The sequence below is a fragment of the Phyllobates terribilis genome, unplaced genomic scaffold (assembly GCF_046119375.1).
Source record: "Phyllobates terribilis strain yellow unplaced genomic scaffold, ASM4611937v1 Scaffold_4__5_contigs__length_816908805, whole genome shotgun sequence".
Lineage (NCBI taxonomy): Eukaryota > Metazoa > Chordata > Amphibia > Anura > Dendrobatidae > Phyllobates > Phyllobates terribilis.
The window spans coordinates 744,137,170-744,160,428 of record NW_027362764.1 but is presented as its reverse complement, the minus strand read 5'-3'; the positions used below and the strand labels follow the sequence as shown (position 1 = coordinate 744,160,428).

At 42.9% G+C, this 23,259-nt stretch overlaps 1 protein-coding gene across 2 annotated transcripts in view; it reads right to left on the bottom strand.

Annotated features, from left to right (window-relative positions):
- Nucleotides 1-1,832: 1,832 nt before the first annotated feature.
- Nucleotides 1,833-23,259, bottom strand: part of COL14A1 (collagen type XIV alpha 1 chain) — a 202,448-nt gene continuing 181,021 nt past the window's right edge. Inside the window, exons 36-48 of one of the 2 annotated variants that reach the window (XM_073679829.1) lie at nt 22,293-22,379; nt 21,380-21,433; nt 20,226-20,321; nt 19,557-19,610; nt 19,400-19,453; nt 15,382-15,435; nt 14,677-14,748; nt 9,051-9,086; nt 8,689-8,755; nt 7,807-7,995; nt 6,943-7,020; nt 6,479-6,625; nt 1,833-4,092 (exon numbers count right to left, since the gene is read on the bottom strand). In XM_073679829.1, the coding sequence (XP_073535930.1) occupies nt 3,815-4,092; nt 6,479-6,625; nt 6,943-7,020; nt 7,807-7,995; nt 8,689-8,755; nt 9,051-9,086; nt 14,677-14,748; nt 15,382-15,435; nt 19,400-19,453; nt 19,557-19,610; nt 20,226-20,321; nt 21,380-21,433; nt 22,293-22,379 (1,266 nt within the window). In that variant the 3' untranslated portion in view covers nt 1,833-3,814. Of the gene's footprint in view, nt 4,093-4,139; nt 4,609-6,478; nt 6,626-6,942; nt 7,021-7,806; nt 7,996-8,688; nt 8,756-9,050; nt 9,087-14,676; nt 14,749-15,381; nt 15,436-19,399; nt 19,454-19,556; nt 19,611-20,225; nt 20,322-21,379; nt 21,434-22,292; nt 22,380-23,259 lie in introns of those variants that run through there. The other variant, XM_073679830.1, reaches the window with a different exon arrangement.

Below are 23,259 nucleotides of genomic sequence, written 5' to 3'. Positions count from 1 at the left end.
GGTGGATCCTGTGCTATCTACTGTATATAGAGGTGTTATCAGTCATTGTACAGGAGGAGGAGGTGAGCTGTGACATCACTTATTGTGAATGGTGGATCCTGTGTTATCTACTGTATATAGAAGTGTTATCAATCATTGTACAGGAGGAGGAGGTGAGCTGTGACATCACCTATTGTGAATGGTGGATCTTGTGTTATATACTGTATATAGAGGTGTACAGAAGGAGGTGAGCTGTGACATCACCTATTGTGAATGGTGGATCCTGTATTATCTACTGTATATAGGTGTTATCAGTCATTGTACAGGAGGAGGAGGTGAGCTGTGACATCACATATTGTGAATGGTGGATCCTGTATTATCTACTGTATATAGGTGTTATCAGTCATTGTACAGGAGGAGGAGGTGAGCTGTGACCTCACCTATTGTGAATGGTAGATCCTGTGTTATCTACTGTATATAGAAGTGTTATCAATCATTGTACAGGAGGAGGAGGAGGTGAGCTGTGACATCACCTATTGTGAATGGTGGATCTTGTGTTATATACTGTATATAGAGGTGTACAGAAGGAGGTGAGCTGTGACATCACCTATTGTGAATGGTGGATCCTGTATTATCTACTGTATATAGAGGTGTTATCAGTCATTGTACAGGAGGAGGAGGTGAGCTGTGACATCACCTATTGTGAATGGTGGATCCTGTGTTATCTACTGTATATAGAGATGTTATCAGTCATTGTGCAGGAGGGGGAGGAGGTGAGCTGTGACATCACCTATTGTGAATGGTGGGTCCTGTGTTATCTACTGTATATAGAGATGTTATCAGTCATTGTACAGGAGGAGGAGGTGAGCTGTGACATCACCTATTGTGAATGGTGGATCTTGTGTTATCTACTGTATAATATAGGTGTTACCTTTCATTGTACAGGAGGAGGAGGTAAGCTGTGACATCACCTATTGTGAATGATGGATCCTGTGTTCTCTACTGTATATAGAGGTGTTATCAGTCATTGTACAGGAGGAGGAGGTGAGCTGTGACATCACCTATTGTGAATGGTGGATCCTGTGTTATCTACTGCATATAGAGGTGTTATCAGTCATTGTACTAGAGGAGGAGGAGGTGAGCTGTGACATCCCCTAGTGTGAATGGTGGATCCTGTGTTATCTACTGTATATAGAGGTGTTATCAGTCATTGTACAGGAGGAGGAGGTGAGCTGTGACATCTCCTATTGTGAATGGTGGATCCTGTGTTATCTACTGTATATAGAGGTGTTATCAGTCATTGTACAGGAGGAGGAGGTGAGCTGTGACATCTCCTATTGTGAATGGTGGATCCTGTGTTATCTACTGTATATAGAGGTGTTATTCATTGTGCAGGAGGAGGAGGTAAGCTGTGACATCACCTATTGTGAATGATGGATCCTGTGTTCTCTACTGTATATAGAGGTGTTACCTTTCATTGTAATCCTACTTATAATGAGAATGATGAAAAGTCTTCTGCACAGAACTGGAAGTAAGGGCCTAATATTAGTCCTAGTTGCCAAAGTGAAAATTACAAGATTTTTGTTATTGAATATACAGTAAATAGTTATATGGAACATTTGACTGAAAAAAAAATGTTAAAAGGTCCATTCAACATAAAATAATTGGTTAAACAATAGTTCATTGTTTCCTTTTAAGATGGCACATCTTTGTGTATATATAACAACAAAAAAAATCGATCTTATAATGAAGAAAACTATATACAGCATTTAATATGGAACTCCGAAGTGTGACCGCAACCTTACGCCCAATCATTCACGGCTTTATTAAATAATGAGACCAATACGACACACTGGAACTTGTAACAAACTTTATTTGTCTTTACAAAAAAATAATGGAAATTGGTTTACAATAAATTACCCTCATTTTCACTTCTAATGGTCAGTTCAGCACCTGGGACAGAAAAATAGTAAGTGACGGTATACAAATTTATTGCACAAGTGACCAAGAACCTATAAAAAGTCTAGATACAATATAAAGTTATTTAAATTACTACAAATAACAAAAGGTATCAATGTGGGAATAACTAAAATAATCCATAACATCACTACAAGCAGTCAAAAAATCAATCATTTGGACATAAATTTTTGGTTATACAAGTGGTCTATGGGAATTTGGGTGGAAAGATTTTGCCAAAGATACATCTAGATAGGAGATGATGGTGACATAGGGTGAGGAGCAGTAGAAATATTGCTATGGTTGAATGTTGTGATGATCTCTAGATGAGGTTGTTGCGTATAGCGCTGCTAATAGTTTGGGACCGTACAAAAACGTTTTTTGGGTTATGATAAAGTTCCAACATGGCGATCACAAGAATAAGAAGACCTTGGTAAAGTCAATGGTGGTTTGGGGAATGTACCTTTTACATGAGTCTAGCCCAAACACATGATGAATGCCATATTGTGGTCATCAGATATCAAGTTTGATCAAGTTGGCATGTTTCTTGTCAAGAGAACTAATTGCCCATCTTATAAGTAATTTTCTTCAGGTTATGGAAATGGTCTTCAGGATTATAGGTAACAGTCCCAACATCTACCTAATTTATGGGGATATTATAATGAATTGGAACCTTGGAGTTAATTTCTAATATCCCTAGGCCTAGGCTTCAACTCATTACTATCTTTCCGAGAAAACCAAAATTGTCATGTCCTTCAGACATGAGTCTGAAATTTTGGGGGCCTTTAGTTTTCTCCAGATCTCTTAAGTTGCCCGATTCCACATTCTTACATATTTGAGAAAGACTTAAAACATTCGGTAGTGGGAAGCTGTTTGTGCGAATGATAACTAGAGTCATTGGCCCAAACAATATCCCACTACCGAATGTCTCAAGTATGTAAGAAGAATGCGGGATTGGGGAGATTCAAAGACTAAAGGTCCCTCACACATCAGATTCATAAGTTGAAGCCTTGGTGTTGATGCCCAGTTTCCTCAAAAATAAACATTTTTGCCAATGGTGTAACTTCCCAATACCAAATGTCTCAAGTCTATCTCAAATGTTTAAGAACAATGTGTGATTGGGCAGATTCAGAGATCACGGGAAGACTAAAACCCGTGTGCACATTAGCTTAATGTTGGCCAAACTTGACTTTATTCGGCTTGACCAGCTGACTCTACCTGACATACAATGTTGAGGGAAAGAAGGATCGGGCACCTAAAACTTGACTCTTTCTTGTTCATGCAGGAGATGAGGCTCCAGCTTGCCCATTGAAGACACATGCGCTCTTGACACCGGCAACTATCGAAGGATTACATTCATCTTAATCAATTTTGATGCTAGATATTTAGGTAAAAAAGGATCCTCTTCAAATTAATATGTTTATCTTTCCTTTTGACCTGACCCAAAAACTATCTAAGACTCTGAATCTCCAGCGTTCCTTTAGTTCTCATTCCTCATTAGTTGATGCTTTCTACTGTACAATGGGCATAAAGAAGAAGATGAGACTTGTGCCTATTTAGAGTCCTGGGGCACTTACCACCAAAATTTTGAGGGTTCAAGTGGTCCGACGCTATCTTTATTATGTTTAGCTTATTCTAACTGTTGTCTATTGCTACATACTTTATTACAGGACTCTTAGCAGAGGAGAACTATGCTTTTAGCTTTGGTGTCACAGTACATATTACAAAAAAATTTAAAAAAAAAGATAAAATTCGGAATTACAATTTATGTAAACAATTTCCATGAATACAGAGCATTTCTTATGTACAAAGTATTGTAGACAATGCTTGAGGACTGTCCCGCCACAGAAGAATGAGTTACTTACTCCATGAGTCCAACTTAGCCATCCTGAAGATCTTTCAAGGATTTGGATGGTCTTTTCAAAATACTCCTGGCCCTGCGATTAATCCCAGGTGATCTCACCTCCACCGAATCTTCTCCCTCTTGGACCTGTGTAAACTCCTGTTGGTGGTAGCCAGTATGGGAGTAGGAATCAGGGTAGGCCATTTGGTAACCACCATAAGGATCTTCTCTCTCGTCGTCGTCATCATCATCATAAGGATTTCCCGGGCCATAGGATTCAGGGCTTCCTTGGCCAGGATCACCGCCATATCCACCTTGACCCACCACCACCACGAGTGTATAATTGATTAAATACATATACAACAGGGTATAAATAAAACCCTAAACATGGCAACAGGGCCTAGAAGCTATACAAGGGTTTAAATACTGTACCTTTATTTACAACACGGAACGATTAATACGAACAAGACAAAGTCAAAGACTTAACCAGGAAACCGTCACCAGGAACGTGTAATCAACCACAGACATTTACATCAATGAAGTGAATAATGTCACAGTATCTTGGTTTCTTTCAGCTCTGGGCTGTCCCAAGCAATGTACATGTGATACTGCTTGATATGCAGCTAATGGAAGTGGAAGGAGAAGCCTCCATGGAGCGTTATCCTCTCATCTTCATCACTTAGTGAATGTTTTTTTGGGGTTTACGTTCATTACTGTCTAGTTTTACGGACTATTTTCCATTGGTGATTTTTGAGCCAATTGGCGAAAGCAGAGTTGTACCACAAACGGTCGCGCTCTTCAAGGCTGGTAGTCATTGTAAGGTATTAAGCCTTCTCATTGGATATGTGTAAAATTGTGTAAAACGAGACGTTTGGAGAGGAAAAAAAAAAAATGAATAAAAGAGAAAAAAACACAAACGTCAGTACATAAATATTACACCAAGAGACAAATGCAAACCAACAATGAACAAGAATTCACACTTATATAATGCGTTGGCATTTATAGGGTGGAATGTCTAAATGGAAGTGCATGGCATTAGGAAATACCTGTTTGGGTGACCACTGGTGGTCCCATTAATTAGACCCACCAATCTAGCCTTTGTATGAAGGATGAGAGATTGTGCATATTGATTCGCAAGATCTGGTCCAACAGCCAGATCAGTAATCTGTGGCCATCTGTTGAAAGCTCTGAGAACAGCTTCTTACCTGATAATATCCCTCTTTTGATTAGCCTGCGTGGTGCGACATTGTTGCGGCGACACACACACGTGAAGTCACACCAGGCTTGCTACTTAAAAGAAGAATTGTGGATTTTGGGATGTAGAAACCGGTTCTGATGGCCAGAGATTAATGACCCGGCTGTCGGACCGGGTGCTGCAAACAGTCCACACCATCTCTAGTGATTAATGCTTAAGGTCGGAACAGGATACGGTCATCAGTTATTTGGCATGGATTAAGGGTAGAATCTCAATTGATTTTTTTTGAAAGTGGAAAAATTTTCATCAGTTTTCCCCTCTGCAAGCTCTATTTCTACTTTGCAGTTGACTCTGAGCTGGTGGGTGGTAATTAGCTGCTATGATGTCTGCCATACTCAGTACACACAGACACAAGCCTTTAATTCTTTAGAGAAGCAGAGCATAAAAGACAATTAATGCAATACTAAGCTGTGTGGATGTGATTCCAGCTCCGGAGTTAGGTAAAAGACTTGTTAGAAAGCTCAGCACCCTCTTTATGTATTTCTCTCTGCATGTTTTCTCACTCTGCTCTGTAATCGGACAGCTCACTATGCTGGCAGTCTGTCAGACAGAGTTAAGCTGTTTTTTTCAGAGTGGAAGACAAGTCCAGCGGGGAGGGGAAGAAGTGTTTTATAAGTGGAGAAAGTAGATTTCTCTGATTAAAATATATTAAAGTTTTTCTTTTTATATCGGCATGTATTAATGATTTATGTAAAGTTTGTTGACAGTACAGTCTCCTTTTAAGTAATCTCATGAGACTGATGATAGCTCTTTGACCAATACACAATGACAAACACAGCGACGCAGACAAAACTGCACAAAAACACGATGACGAAATCATGCAAATGTCTGTTTGCAATGACATGTTTGGTTAATATGTGACATTTTGAAGGAATATTCTGTTGCTGCGTCAGAGTACAGATTTATATCCCGTGTATTGTAACATTTTTTCAATAATTTACACTTTAGTTATTCAGGTTCACCAACACTAATCATGTCTATTCGATATCATATAGAAGATAATAAAGGAAGAGCAGAGACCAAAAATGATAGCGGATGAGTGAGTGCAAGTAGAGGTATTGGGGGAAAATTTACTAAAATAGTCAGAAAAAGATAAGTACCCCTGGGGTAATTAATGGCTCACAATTACTGGCCCATAGTGGATCGTATAGACAGATTTAGGGACAGTGATGATCTATTGGCCTCTTGCTTTCCCTCTCCCATCTATGTCCGTTACTGGGAGTTTTAATTTAAAACAGGCATAAAATGTGCCATTTTTGGCAAAAATTTCCATCAGGAGCCATTTGTGATTTTTGAAGAAAGTAGATGTGAGGGTGAGGCCACACTGTGTGATTTTGTTCTAATGTTTTGCAGCAATTTTCCAAAAATAAAATTTATCAGAATTTTTAGAAGTCACTATGACTTATATCCACTGGAAGAGTTCTACAACAATCGATAGAGCTCACCATATCCAGCACAAGAAGAAGCATCGCAATATCCTGGTGGCCCGGGAGGTCCAGATGGACCAAGATTTCCTTGTGGACCTGGCAATCCACGTTGTCCCGGTTGCCCAAGGGGTCCTTGGCTTCCAGTTCGACCTTCTCCTGGGGGTCCTGTTGGAAAAAAACTCAAAAATTAAGTTTTTGTAGAAGTGTTCAAAAAAGAAAATTCCTTACATGGTACTAATGTTGATTAGACTAAATTCTGTATTGTAAGAACTGGAATATAAAATTTCTGTGGAGAGAAAAAGGAAAAAGAATTCTTTAGATTTTATAGCCCGTGGGAAGTAATAATGTATAGAAGGTATTTCTAAATCTTGGCAATGGTACAGTTCTCCTTTTGGCTAGCTGGCACAACTTGTAGACTATTGTATACATTTCTATTACAGCTTTTTCAGACAATGAAGTGTTGTTCCATTCATTATTTTTACCTGGAGGCCCCTGTGGACCTCGTGGGCCTTGAGTTCCCACGCCTGGGTTGCCCCTTTCTCCCTTTTCACCAGGTAGACCTATTGCGAGATAATAAAAAAATATATACATTTTTAGTTATTGGATGAGTCCTTGATTAGACAATGACTCTGGGCACGCATCAATTACAGTAATTCGACTGGACAAGGTGTCATCTCAATGTAGTCATGGCGCATAGACATTGCAGCTCAAACCAACCAAGTCATCAGCTGACATAGAGCCACACTAAAGTCACCATGGAAGAAGGACCAAAAGTAACGACCAGTTGGTATCAAGAGCAAGAAATCATTTCACTTCCTAAACAGGGCTCAACCAATGGCCACATCTAGATCACGATCAAATGTGTATGGCCACCTTTAGATTGTGGGATTGCATGACGGCAGCTAATTGTAAGGGGTCCTGCTGGGATACCCCGTAATCAATGGTGAGGCAACCACCACAAGTAACGTAGAGGACATCTACAGAACTTGTGAACCCTTGGATTTAGCTAATAGACCATAAAACAGTCCACTTCCATTAGTCTAGGCTACAGACCACGGGCAAATATCCTGAGATACATTACGTCTCCATTACTCCAGTTCTACAATAACATTTCTGATGTTTTCCCATCAGTTCTCATACCGGTCAAAAAAAATGTGTCCCCTTTCCATAATGAGTATCAAGACATTTTCGGGGTGTCTAGCAACACTGTGTAACCAACAGAATTGACTGGCGAAAGGAGCATCACTTAGTATTAGATGTAGCTTCACGCTCTGCATGTTACGCCCAGTCCTCCTTTCTCATCCCAATCCATCCTGACCCAACTATATTCTATGAACAGAATTTACCTCTTTCTCCAGGTGTTCCTGGGCCTCCAGGACTTCCGGGAAATCCTGATACTCCAGGTGATCCCATGTCTCCAGGTGTTCCTGGAGAACCTTGCCGGCCAGGTGGCCCTGGTGGTCCTGGGATGCTCCTAACAGACACGGACTGACTTGGTATTTGGTTCAGGAGTGAGTTGAATCTTGACATGTGACCTACAAAAACAATGCCCAAATATGAAACCATTTGTATATATTGAAAAATTATCTAAACCAGGACTGAAACCTGCACTGGTAATCAGCAGGTTATATGCATGTCTGCTATTTATGACAGTGGTGTCATCCAGCCCCTAGTCAACAGGGGGACGGTAAAGGAAACAGTTGTGTGGGTTCGCCTAAAGACAACATTATCTCCTTCTAAGTAGGTGACCTTATATCAATTTTGCATGACTTATAACTTGCAGTTATGTCAATTTTGTCTCTGGGGCCCAAACAATTGCTACTTTTAAGCATAAAAGCACTATCCTACAGAGAAACACATCCACAGGTCCATTGCAGGGTTATAAGAATCATGGTGGGCACTGGCCGCCACAAGACACCTTAGGATGATCTTTCATGAAGTCAACAATGAAGACCTGAAGACCACACTAACTGAAGGTCACCATGTTGCTGCCAACTAGACTATTTGGTGTGATTGGACATCACAGTAATGTCTATCGTCCTAAAATCTGACAGGACCCTGAAGAAGGATTGGAGAAGATTGACAGCTTTGACATTTGAGGTTCGAGTAGAGACAATATAGTCACTTCCCACTTAGGACTTGATATATTTTGACTCAAGATGATACCTGAAGCACCAATCCCACATGGAACTAATGTCTGAAGGTTAGGCCGAGGTTTAGATACTCACTCTGGATGATCTGCTCACACACCTGCCGGGCAATGACGCGCACCATATTCTGGGACTGGGTGTCACCCTGCAGTAAGAAAAACACAAAGCCATAAGATAAGCATCGTGACGCATAGTCTCGAGTCCCGGTCTACACATTTAACAGACAAAATATCCCCATTCTGCATAATCTTAACTCTCAAAATTCCCCAGATATGTATCTATCTGACCATCTGTGTGATGTGAGAGTCCATGCCTTGACTATATCATTTTTATTTTTAAGTTTTAAGTCTGTTTGGTGTAGATTTGGTCCTTTTTACACATATTTTGCAGGTGCATGTCCTGAGGAAATGACATTGATGACATATGTAGGAATTACGTACTCTTTCTCCTCTTTCCCCTTTTGATCCTGGAAGACCCTAAAATAAGAAAAAAAATATGTTAATATCATAATAATTAATCCTGTGGATTAACACCTTGTCATTTTTAGTTCCAACATTCTGTGCTGATTAATTTCCTAATTTATATATATACACAGGGATGGACATATCATTGGTGCAACCTGTGCAGCCGCACAGGGGCCCAAAAGGTGAGGGAGCCCATTTCCACCACTATAGAAGGTGACATTTTGCATTATAAGGATCTATTGGACTGTAAAGAACTCGTATAATGTTCTTGCACAGGGACCCTCTTCTGTCTGTGTCCACCAGTGTATATACATATGGTTGTAGTTGGGTCCCATTGGTTGCTCCCATTTCTAAGCTGATGGCACTGCTGCCCATCATCTGATTTTGAAGAGAAGTAAGCATAACATGTCTTTCAACTGCTGCATTAAGTTTCCATGGCCGACCGCGGCATATACAGTCCTCAACATTGCCTATTTCATCTTGAAACCCCAATCTGCTTTGAAATTTTAGCCTGGTGGAGACCTTGCTGATGCAGTATAACTGCCTGGTCGTTGCTGTGCTCAGTGTTTCCAAGGTGTATGACCTGCGACGTGAAACTGTCTTCCCAACCCTCACCTTTGTAGCATAATTTGGCTGTTCCTCATCTGCAGGTCAATATCATTATAGAATCTGACAGGTTCCCTTTATGCCTCCTATGCATCTGTTTCTGTTTCAGTTAATTGCTATGTTTCAACCCGCGTATGAAAATGATCATCATTATCACCTGCTTGGTATAATTGGTTACTCATACATCGAGATAATCCTACAAAATCTCTGAATTTGTGTAACTGTACCTAGAAAAATTGATGGTGTTCTGAAGGTAAAAGAAGGTCAGCAAATAATGAAGGGATTTAGATTTCTCTCTTGTTTATTCATTTTCATTTTGTTAATTAATAAAAATAAACCATTAACACTTCTATTTTCCAAATCTCGAAAACTAGTGTACAGACTGCCACCACTAGGGTAATTAAACTCTATATTGGTATGTAGGAAGCTCCGGAGCGCCCCCAAGTGGTAGCTGCCGACATATAAAACTTTATTATTTAACTGTAGTGAATTTGGAGCTCAGTATGAAAAGAATCAGAGCTCCTGTACCCCTGCGGTCGCCTAATGCAGAATTTTTGCACCTGAATATACATTTAATAGAAGTCTTGCACCGTAACACATCATGAATTCTAGCAGAATGCCGGCACTGTCTCCGTCATGTGTGATTTATTACATCGTAGTAGTAAGTTATCCCCCCCCCCCAAGTCATTATGAATTATGTGTTTTGTACATTTTGCATGAACACATCATGGCTCCTCCAGCAGTTGCTTCATGTCATGGCTGTCATCGTTTTCTGGAATGTTTTATGAAGAATAATTACTCTGACGAGATGCTACTGAAATATCACTAGAAGTATCGCAAGGAGCCGACAGCTGGGTTCCCTCAGCACAAAAGTCTTATATGTAGAAGGTCCTCTCGTAATATCACAACGATATAGACAGCAATGTTTATATATATAACAAATAAAGCAAATTTTGACGAAAATTATACCGATTAAAAATACTTTACCGTTTTATGTATCCAGCTCCTATGAAGACCTATGTGTCTCCATAGTTACAGACTACAAATAAACTCTATAGTTTGATCATTTCCCTGTAGACTATGGCTTCAGGAAAATGTCCGCTGGATGGCCGCTCCCTCAGGAACCCGGCGGCGGCAGAAGTGGTGCGATGCTGCGGGCCCGGTATCATTGGTCAGGCAGAGCTTTCCCGGCAGCCATTTTCCTGAAGCTGTGGGCCGCATGTGGAGACTGGGATCTCAGCCCAGCCGAGATCTCAACCGCGCATGCACCGCCTACGGTGGCCATTTTCCTGAAGCCGTGGGCCGCATGTGCAGACTGGGATCTCAGCCCAGCCGAGATCTCAATCGCACATGCACCACCTACGGTGGCCATCTTCCTGAAGCCGTGGGCCTCAGGGAAATGGCTGCCGAGATCCCAGTTTGTGCATGCGCCGGCTCGGGTGGCCATTTCCCTGTAGACCATGGCTTCGCTTCAGAATGATGGCCGCCGGAAAAGCAATGCACTCCGCTCTGCCTCACCACTGACACCGGTCTCACAACATCTCACCGCTTCTGCCGCCGCCGGGTTCCTGAGGGAGGGACCCTGCATCCTGCGATCCTACAGCACCACCTCCATCAACTCCCCACCCGCCCCCCCCACTGCCGGGGTACCCCCTTCTCCCACCCAGGGCCTGAAGTATTGCTCCACTTCTGCCACCGCCGGCTTCCTTAGGGACCATGCCTCCTGTGACCCTCTCCACCACCGCTGCCCCCCAGGTAAGATACCTATTCAGACTATAAGACGGACCCCCATCTTATAAAAAATATTTTTTTCCTATTTTCCACCCCAAAAGTTGGGGTTGTGTCTTATAGTCCGAAAAATACGGTACTTTTTTTTTACTCACATATATTTTTTAGGAATTGGAAGGATAGACTGGAGTATTATTTCTGGGTCTGACTACACAAGGTTTATTTGTAGTCTGTAACCATGGAGACACATATGCCTATATAAGAGCAGTAGACACAAAATGGAATGGGATTTTTCATCAGGATTCTTTTTAAAGTTGCCTCAATAACAAGAATTTCCTGGGAAGGTGGACATTGCCCTGAATACTAATAGGATCTTACTATAGATTCACATTTACCAACATTTTAAAAGGTAAAATCTGGACATTTAGGCTCCACCCATGGAACGTCCCAAAAATAGGCAGGAACGCCCTCAAAACACCCACCCCACCCCTTTTGTTGTCTATTTTCTCTGAATTGTGCCAAATCAGCTCTGTTGGTAATGTAGACCTTCTAGTGCTGCTTTAAACTAGAAGAAACTTAGGGTCATCAAGACCGGTGATCTTCACCAGGAGCGAGGGACTCCGGATTCATTAAGAGGCTGGAGTACGATTTGTGGGGTAGCAAATGCCGCCATCCTTCATCAGCTCTGTCCAATTTGTTGGAGTGGGGTAAAAATGGCGTGCGAACGCCAAAAATTGCAAACTTTTTGCCTTAATTTGTGCCAAAATTTTGCACATTTTCAAAGCCTTTTAGGCCATAATTCTGGTGTAAAAGCGTTGATGAATCAAGCCCATAGATGTAGCTCAAGATCAGTAATAGAAAAATAAAGTCCCATAGTTCCAAATCCATATTTACAATTGTTCGAAGCATCTTTGATCTGAGGGAAATGGGAGTCCCCTGATCCCCGGTTTTACATGTGAGGCTGATGAAGGGAGAGGTGGCCAAATATATAGCTCTTTCATTAACTTCCTTAGACTTTAAAGTGGGGACATGTCTTCATTCCATCTGCAGGTGAGTACCAGGGGACCTCCCAATAGGTGGGAGACCCAGAAGCCATTTATGACATAGACGGGGGATAGGTAAGTGTAGTACATTCACTATCCCCCGTCTGTCACATCTACTTAAAATTATCCCTTTAAATGTCAGATTTTAAATGTCATTATCCTGCATTTAACAAAATAAAGTATGTGCCCCCCCTCCCGCCCAATGACCACCAGTAACGTAATGGCATATTATGAGCGTTGCTTTGACAGCTGAGCACTGGGACAGTGTACAGATGCGTCCTGCTGAATTCCCCCGGTGTAACCCTACGGTAATGTCAGACTCGGGCAATTTCCTGGCGGGCACCTCCCGGCGCGCAGCTCCTGGTATTTCATATTTGTTCAGGATTTGCTTGAGTTTAATGAAAGCTGGAAAAACACAGCTCCATTTATTCTAATCCCCCCCCCACCAGATTGGGACTGAAATAATATGTGGGGGGGGGTTGTGTCCCTTATAGCAAAGCGGCCAGGTCTGTAACACGCAGGGTTATTCTAGGAATGATGATCTGCCACGGACTGAGTGGGGGGTGATGGCAAGTAATCGGCTTTTGGGGTTGTCTATTAAGACATTACAACACTTTTTAATATAGTTTGTATTTGATTCTTTTTCTTTTTCCCATTGTCATGATCTCTGCCTGCTGTCAGTGGATGAACACACTCTTGAATACATCCACAGGCTGAAACTGCTCAAATATAAGGCTATGTTCCCACATCATGTTTTTTTCTGCAGCAAAACCGGATCTCCTGCCAGGAGGTTGTTCAGGATTTTTGTTGCTGTTTTCTAACTTTTTTTTTGGTCCATTTTTGGTGCGTTTTTTCAGCACAAATTCCTAAACAAAAAAAGACCATGATATGTGCATGAGATTTCTGGAATCTCATAGACTTTGCTGGTACTGTAAAACACAGCTGAAAATTTGCATAAAAAAACGCATCAAAAAAACGCTGAAAAAAACATGATGTGTGAACATGGCCTAAAACTTCTCATAATTTAAGCTTTGCAACAAGCTAGACTTAGCTAAGCATAGCAGCTTGGACACCAGTTTACATTTACCGGCAGCAAAACTTATCGTTAAGAATTACGTGGTTGAATTACGTGGTTGGCCACAATCGCTGGTGGTGAGATACCACTGTGACCCAAAGTGAGCAAGGGTCTTATGTCCTGCTTCTCTTCCCATTTCGAAGGGAATTGAGCATGATGTGTCTATTATCTGCTGCACTAAGTTTCCTTGGCCGACCACTGAGTCTACAGTCTTAATGTTGCCCATTTCTTGGTGTCCTCAAAGCTGAGAAATATAAGCAGTGAGGAGTCTGTCTGGGGATCACATGAAGAGATAGACGGATCTGAACAAGCAACATCCACAGAAGGTCTGTGGTTAGTTCTCCAAGATGTTTGGAACAACCTCCTTGATGAATGCCTTCAAAAACTGTGTACAAGTGTCAAGTACTGAGAAGAACTGATGAATGCAAAATGGCAGTTTTAATCGACCATTTTAATCGGACGAGTACCATCTGTGGTTTTGATGGATCACACTCGTACCTATGTTAGTCTATGGGTCTAGGCACAAGCCTGATTTTTTCTTCGGATCAACTGGTTCAAGGAAAAAAAAAAATCGCACCATGCACGATTTGTCTTCGAGTATCAGATGGCACTTGAGCATTCATGTCTATGAGTATGTGGAAAAAAAATCGGGGCTGCAATTATAATGGAGAAGGTGGGGGAAAAAAATTTTTTCTCTGAGAAAAGTGGATCCCACTCTGGTCAAACTCTGATCAGAGTGTGATTGGCAGAATTGAACCGATTTTCTTAGCATAGGTCATCAGTATAAGATCGGTGGAGATACGGCACCCGGATCTCCCACCGATCAGCTGTTTTTGGTGGCGACCTGATGTGATCAGTTGTGGAGTGGAACTCCACTGCTACACCAACTGTATAGTGGCCGCAGCGGGGTACTGCAGATCTACTCATTTGAATAGGGGTAGATGTGCAGTACACAGCCTCAGCCAGGGGTGTAACTATACTAGATGCAGGGGTTGCAATCGCACCGGGCTCTGGAGCCTAGGGGAGCCAAAAAAATCCTTTTGTACCAGGTTGTGAGTCACCCGTTTCTTCGTCCTGCGCGTCTGTGATTTACCGTCTACATACAATCACTCTCAGATACCGTCTCACATTGATAACGCAGCTCACATACCGGGGGTCCAGAATCACCCTGAGGTCCTTTGCTTCCTGGAACACCCGGAGATCCTGGGTTGCCTGGTGCACCCTGCAATGACAATGACCACATCAATTTTACACAGCGCACATCTTCCACGTATATCAGAGTTGTAGAGCTGCACTTCACTTTCACTGCAGTAAGTAAAGGGGGCTTCCACACTGCGTTCAGGGGCCTGTTCACTGGGCCCCATCGGGGTTTACGTCTGACCCCCCTGCAAAACGGGATTCATGTGTATGCACCGATGGAGCCATAGACTATAATGGTGCTGACAGAGCGAACATGCGGAGGCGCACACTCAGACGTAGTCTGTAACACCACAGATTGTTATAAATCCCTTTTACCGAAACCACAGCTAGTAATGACTGCTGTCTCCCCTTTGGGCAACCTTCAAGATTGCTGTGTGCTAATACATAAATCTCAGTAATAAATCAGTATCGCTGTTTAACCATCCTGCTCCAAACAAATAACGTAGTATTAAATCAAGGGAACCATTCAGTTCCCACAAACACCAAGAAGGAAACATTTATATGAGCATCAGGCTGTAGAAATGCTGCAATTTTGCTCCCGTGGCTGCACGTCAACTGCAGCCTCAGCCTTAGGATGAGTCTCTAAAGATTCTTTGGCTTTCAAGTTTGCATTTGTGATTCAGAGATTTCTAAACACCATAAACAATCACTTTACCATTGTTCCTGGGGGTCCTGATGGGCCAGTCGGGCCATCTTTTCCTGGGATTCCCTATACAAATAAAAAAAAAAGAAACATAAATCTAACATTTTCGTTACTGACACTGATTAATCCTCTATTTTTCATTTTGTGTGTGTGAGTGTGTCTTGGATGCTTAGCCTTGAGCGAAATGTTTGGATCATCATCCACTTTGACTTACTCCAACAGTGTTCCTGCCCATGATTATAATTCCTGTGCTTACCCTGAAAGTGTCCCCGCCCATGCTTATGATGCATGTGTGCTTACTCTGAAAGTGTCCCCCCCATGCTTATGATGCCTGTGTGCTTACTCTGAAAGTGTCCCCGCCCATGCTTATGATGCATGTGTGCTTACTCTGAAAGTGTCCCCGTCCACGCTTATGATGCATGTGTGCTTACTCTGAAAGTGTCCCCCCATGCTTATGATGCCTGTGTGCTTACTCTGAAAGTGTCCCCGCCCACGCTTATGATGCATGTGTGCTTATTCTGAAAGTGTCCCCCCCATGCTTATGATGCATGTGTGCTTACTCTGAAAGTGTCCCCCCCATGCTTATGATGCAGGTGTGCTTACTCTGAAAGTGTCCCCCCATGCTTATGATGCATGTGTGCTTACTCTGAAAGTGTCCCCCCATGCTTATGATGCATGTGTGCTTACTCTGAAAGTGTCCCCGCCCACGCTTATAATTCCTGTGCTTACTCTGAAAGTGTCCCCCCCCATGCTTATGATTCCTGTGCTTACTCTGAAAGTGTCCCCACCCACGCTTATAATTCCTGTGCTTACTCTGAAAGTGTCCCCCTCATGCTTATGATGCATGTGTGCTTACTGTGAAAGTGTCCCCCCATGCTTATAATTCCTGTGCTTACTCTGAAAGTGTCCCCCCCCATGCTTATGATGCTTGTGTGCTTATTCTGAAAGTGTCCCCACCCACGCTTATAATTCCTGTGCTTACTCTGAAAGTGTCCCCCCCATGCTTATGATGCTTGTGTGCTTATTCTGAAAGTGTCCCCCCATGCTTATGATGCATGTGCTTACTCTGAAAGTGTCTCCCCCATGCTTATGATGCCTGTATGCTTACTCTCTAAGTGTCCCCCCATGCTTATGATGCCTGTATGCTTACTCTCTAAGTGTCCCCCATGCTTATGATGCATGTGTGCTTACTCTGAAAGTGTCCCCCCCATGCTTATGATGCATGTGTGCTTACTCTGAAAGTGTCCCCCCCCATGCTTATGATGCTTGTGTGCTTACTCTGAAAGTGTCCCCCCCATGCTTATGATGCATGTGTGCTTACTCTGAAAGTGTCCCCCCCATGCTTATGATGCTTGTGTGCTTACTCTGAAAGTGTCCCCGCCCATGCTTATGATGCATGTGTGCTTACTCTGAAAGTGTCCCCCCCATGCTTATGATGCATGTGTGCTTACTCTGAAAGTGTCCCCCCCATGCTTATGATGCTTGTGTGCTTACTCTGAAAGTGTCCCCCCCATGCTTATGATGCATGTGTGCTTACTCTGAAAGTGTCCCCCCCATGCTTATGATGCTTGTGTGCTTACTCTGAAAGTGTCCCCGCCCATGCTTATGATGCATGTGTGCTTACTCTGAAAGTGTCCCCGCCCATGCTTATGATGCATGTGTGCTTACTCTGAAAGTGTCCCCGCCCATGCTTATGATGCATGTGTGCTTACTCTGAAAGTGTCCCCCCATGCTTATGATGCATGTGTGCTTACTCTGAAAGTGTCCCCCCCATGCTTATGATGCTTGTGTGCTTATTCTGAAAGTGTCCCCACCCACGCTTATAATTCCTGTGCTTACTCTGAAAGTGTCCCCCCCATGCTTATGATGCTTGTGTGCTTATTCTGAAAGTGTCCCCACCCACGCTTATAATTCCTGTGCTTACTCTGAAAGTGTCCCCCCCCATGCTTATGATGCATGTGTGCTTATTCTGAAAGTGTCCCCCCATGCTTATGATGCATGTGCTTACTCTGAAAGTGTCCCCCCCATGCTTATGATGCCTGTATGCTTACTCTCTAAGTGTCCCCCCCATGCTTATGATGCCTGTATGCTTACTCTCTAAGTGTCCCCCCATGCTTATGATGCATGTGTGCTTACTCTGAAAGTGTCCCCGTCCATCCATATGATTCCTATGTGCTTGCTCTGAAAGTGTCCCCACCCTCGCTTATTATGCATTTGTGCTTACGCTTATAATACTAGTGACCCTACAGAGAAAAGTGTCCTCGCCCACATTATGATGTCTGCGAGATTACTGTGGAAAGCGTCCCCACCAACCCTTATGATGACTGCTCCTATCACTGCCCCTGCTGATTACTATCGACATCCTAGTGTGATTTAGCTTAGTATGATGATATATTCCCTCACATCTCCCCTTCACCGTGGTTTGGCTTTTTCCTCGGCTGCCTCCTTTGCAGAAGGTGCCAAAATCAGTGGCGTAAAAGGGACATGCAACATCTCTCAGCATATAAAGAGGTTGTCATTTATCATTTCCCATCATCCATTTGACTGAATGAGTTTAATATATGTAATACATCAGCACTAAACCCTGTAATACTGCCCCCTATAGGTAGTCATTTGAAAGAGTGAATTTTCAGTTTTAGTTTCTCCAAATTCGAACTCCTTTTAAGACAAACAGGAGGCGCCGTGTGGCCATCTTACATTGCGGTGTTTACCCAATAGGAAATAACATTCACGGGTCGATGCCTTGCCCATTCCTGCCTGAACTGATGGATTTGGCGCCGGGTGAAATCATTTCAGGAGGATTAATAAGATATGTTTAGACTACTCCCAAAACAAGAGCACTTGGCAGACTATAAGGATTTAGCATACTGTCAAAGAAACAAATTTCAAGAATCAGGAATCAGATGTTCTACATAGAAGGCTGATAGGAAGGCCGTAAACACCATAAATCATAATCATGGCAAGACCTGGCACAAGGGTTTGTAATGTAATCTATGTCTTATGAAGCAAATCCTCCAACAATCTGCAATCAAAAACAGTCACAACCCTTGCAGTATATTTCCCGCGTATAGTACCCCCATAATGTTCAGATTCTGTCAGCAGAAAATGACTGTACAAATACATTGGCACTTAGTGCCCTCTTGGCAGGTCCGAACAGTTCAGTGCGCCCTTCCACCTACTTGTTTTCTATTTACCTCCATTCTTCTCTGGCTCCTATGAAGCCAGAGCTGTCAATCAAAGACAAACAGGGTGGAGATAGATGCAAAAGAAGTAGGTGGGAAGATGCAATGAACCATTTGGCCACACCAAGGGTGCACCGAGCGCCTGTGCTTGGTTTAAACAGGCATTTTGCTCTGACAGGAGAAAAATCTAGTTCGACACTGGTAGCTTGAGTATAGTGGTGAACAGTATTAGGGGTCAATCCTTGAGATATTTATGAGTGCCGTGGTCTTTCTTCTTTGATTTTGTGCTCCATAACAGTGAGAGCTAATTGTCCATATAGCAAGTCCTGGTTGTTTAGCTGAGATGATGAAATAGATAAATGTCACCGCTATACAAAAGGGGGATTCAAAATACTGTTAGCATGCTGTAGAGTAGGGGTGGGGAACCTCAGGCCCACGGGACGTTTACGGCCCTTGATGACCTTTCATCCGACCCTCAGGCAGATTCCCGGGGACCACAGTGCTTGGGTTGGCAGCTGTATTTTGCCGGCCACCAGCCCATTAATTTCTTCTTGCTCTGTGAGCACGCGCACGCCGTGTTCACTACTGAGGACTGAGGCGCGTGCAATGAAAGATTACGTCCTGACACCAGTACCAGCGTCAGGACGTACTTTGTGACTGGAGTTAGAGCACGATTTGTACGGCCCCCGAAGGATGGTATAAATATCCAAATGGCCCTTGACAGAAAAAAAGATTCCCCCGCTCCTGCTGTAGAGTGTCCCCGCCCATGCTTATGACTCCTGGCACTGCCCCTACTGATCACATGATTTTATCCAGTTATTTCGTATAGGAAAGAAGATATTTCTCACTCGTTGTCCTTCAGGTCCATCACGTCCAGGAGATCCTGGTTGTCCGGGAGACCCCTGACAATAAAGCAAAAAATAAAGCGGTAAACATTTTGGTTGACAATGACTATGACTCTGTGTAGATATTATAAATAATAATGGTAGTCTACTATAATAATACCTGAGCTCCTTGGCTTCCACCTTCTCCCTTTTCACCTTTCGATCCAGTTGGTCCCTAAAAAAAAATGTTTTTCAAGTGTATGCTCCAGTTTTCAGATACCTGTGCAGATTTATTCATATACGCCTGGACATCCATTATTTAGAAAATAAGTCTTATATTTTTCAAGGAAGGATTTCCAAGGGGCCAGCATAAAATATTATATTTATGACTGTCTGCAACTTCGGGAAGATCAACTCTTTAGCATAATTTCAAAAAAGGAGTTTTTCTTCATGAGACAACCCCTTTAATAGCTTGGTACATAAAGTAGTTGTCCAGTTTAATTTTGTTGTTATTCCATTGGCTTTTTTTGCAAAAAAAAACAATTACAAACACAGCTGTACATATCCACTGGAATTCCAGTGCCAATTTTCCACTGCTGGGTCCAATCTTTGCTGATGTAACGACTACATCACATGGCAGCCAAGCAATGGGCTGGTGCCTTCTACAATGGCATCACTGCCCAGTGAGATTGGCTGCAGCGGTCACGTGGCTTCACCGCTGCACCCATATCAACAAAGATCTGAGGCATAAATCCAAGGGTCGGCCTCAGATCTCTGCCTTGGATTCTGCCAGGTTACAGCACCCTGACTGCGTCAGCATGTATGTTTTATCTCAGTACAAAGTACTTACAGGTGGTCCTTGAATAGAATGACCATTAGGTCCTTGGGGTCCGGGTGGTCCGTGGACTCCTGGTGTACCTACGGGACCTCGGGGTCCTTCTGGTCCCTGTAAAAAAAAAAGACAAAGTGGTCGAATTATCTGCAAAAATAGCAGTTCTTCCTCTACACAATATTACTTATTGATCATAGTTAATCATTTAAAGTTTGGCTGTTTCCAAGCACAGCGCCACACCTGTCTACAGGTGGTGTGCGGTACTACAACTCAACCCCAATTACTTCAAAGGAGCCAAGTTGCAATACCACTACCAATAGGCAGGTGAGACGCTGATTTTGGAAGAAAGTAGCCATGTTTTCACAATCCTAAACAAACCCTGAATCCTTTTTCTTGGCCAAATGCTCGCCATAAGTTCTTTTGGGTCGCCAATGAATATTAAACAATACTTCACAAACCTGTCATACCTAGGGCAGAGCGTGATGGGATGGTGCCGCATACATAAATGGCTTCTCTTTACTGAAGTTTAGTATCTTGCACAGATTTCAGTGGAGCTTTAGGGACTAGAGACTAGTCCAACATCTTAGATAAATGCTCACCACTACCCTTCATTGGGACCTTAGTCATGCTATGATACCTCATGCCATGCACTTAGTAAAGATATCAGAATTACCTGAGGTAAAAAAAATGGCCAGGCCTGGGGTAAAAATGCCAAAGTTGTATATTTTTTTTACAACTATAAGTTGTGCAAAAATTTTGTGAAAAATGTTTGTTGAATCCGGGACATACAATTTAGCAGGAAACTGGACATATTTCCAGTTTGGTCCCAATAATGGGTAGTGGTGAGTATTCAGCTAAAATGTTGGCCTCGTCTCATTTTCTTTGTTCAGCCTTTAGTCCCTAAAGCTTCCCTAAAATCCATGCAAGGCTGTTAGAGTTGTTCCCATCTCATTCTTTCTTGGGAATAACTCCGTCCGGCTCTGACCACGAGTTGCAGAAACAGAGTAGCTCAGCCGCCGCTCTTGGCAATTTTTGTAGCCCCATTTCCTGTGTTGGAGCTGGATGGAGTTCTTTCCATCCATGAAAGACTGAGATAGGGATAACCCTTTAATAGAGAGTCCCAGGATATATATGCTGACTCTTATCTGAGGCATCCACATAAAACAACTTACAGGTAGACCTTTTTCTCCTGGAGATCCTTGAGGGCCTCTCATTCCTGAACCGCCCTAAAAAAGAAACAAAAGAAGGTTGTAAGGCTCTTTATTGGGTCAATATGGACTTATAGGATTGTGACCTCTGCTGGAGACCCTGTTCTCTTCTACTACACCAGGCGTCCCCAACCAGTGGTTCGAAAAACCACACGTGGCTGGTGGTTCTATCAGCGTTCACAGGGTTGATTATTATTTATTGCGTTTTAAGGGGCACTCATAACAATATTACTTTACGAGTGGCACTTGAGACATGATTACTTTATAAGGAGGCACTCCCGTCATTATTACTTGAAGGGGGCACATTACTACTTTATATGGGATTATTCGGAGCGTAGGTACTTAAGAGGCCTCCAGAGTCAAAATTATTTTATAAAGGGAAACTGAGGCCATTTTACTCTATAAGGGGGCACTGGGACATTTTTATTTTATTAAAGGGGTCTCACAGGGAAGAGCAACTTGATAAGGGGGTCACTCAGGGCATAAGTACTTTATAAGGTGGTACTTCCAGCATTATTATGTCATAAAAGGCCACTTGGGGAATTATTTTCGGGAAACACAGGGGTCTTCTAAAATGTTGCTCAAGACCATCTCTCGGAGTTGAATGTGGCTCTCAAGGTAGGGAAGTCTGGGGACCCCCTGCTGTATGGAGAGGCTATTTGCATGCCAATATTATTGCACATTATTTTCCATAATCAGATATTTCTTATTCTGCGCCCGGCATAAGGCAGACAAGTGACACAGCTGAGTATACACATTACCAAGGTCCGTATCCCAGGTGTAAAAACACCGCATGTCAGTCCCTCAACCCTCCCATGTATTACAGATCCACAACTAAAGCAGCCCCCAAATTACAGACTGCTGCGAGGCGTCTTACCGGAGAGCCAGGGGGTCCGGGTAACCCTTTATTTTCCTGGGAGCAGGAGCAGGAGTTTGGAAGAGGGGGGCAGGTGGCTTCATCTCTCTGGAAAAGAATCAAGTCTAGTTAATTTTTTGCTGTCAATCTGATATATGACATAAGAGGACGGAAAGCAGGTCTCACCCAAACCATCTATGGTGGATACGATATATACTCCGTAATGCAGCTACTTAAAGGGTCCTTGCCACGACAAATATGGCGCAGAGACTGGATGTATCAGACATGTCTGATCAGCGGAGATAATGGGATAAATAGGCAATCGGCAAATCATTTTATGTAAAAATGATGTTGTCTTACCCCCAAAAAATCACTCCTAAGTGTTGGAAACTATGTATACCCCCTGTGTGTAACCTGCTGTCCGCTGCCTGTTGTCAGGTGTAATCCATCTACAGCAGCAGAGACAGATTACAAGGAAGTGGGGGCGGGGTTGGTTTCTTTATAGGGAGTGGAGCGGGGTTCTGTCACTCTACAGGAAGTGGGGGTGGGACTAGCAGAATAGTGAGTGCAGCTCTGGAGTTTTATACAGGATGTAACTCAGGATCAGTACAGGATCAGTAATGTAATGCATGTACACAGTGACTGCACCAGCAGAATAGTGAGTGCAGCTCTGGAGTATAATACAGGATGTAACTCAGGATCAGTAATGTAATGTATGTACACAGTGATGGCATCAGCAGAATAGTGAGTGCAGCTCTGGAGTATAATACAGGATGTAACTCAGGATCAGTACAGGATCAGTAATTTAATGTATGTACACAGTGACTGCACCAGCAGAATAGTGAGTGCAGCTCTGGAGTATAATACAGGAGGTAACTCAGGATCAGTACAGGATCAGTAATGTATGTACACAGTGACTGCACCAGCAGAATAGTGAGTGCAGCTCTGGAGTATAATTCCGGATGTAACTCAGGATCAGTACAGGATC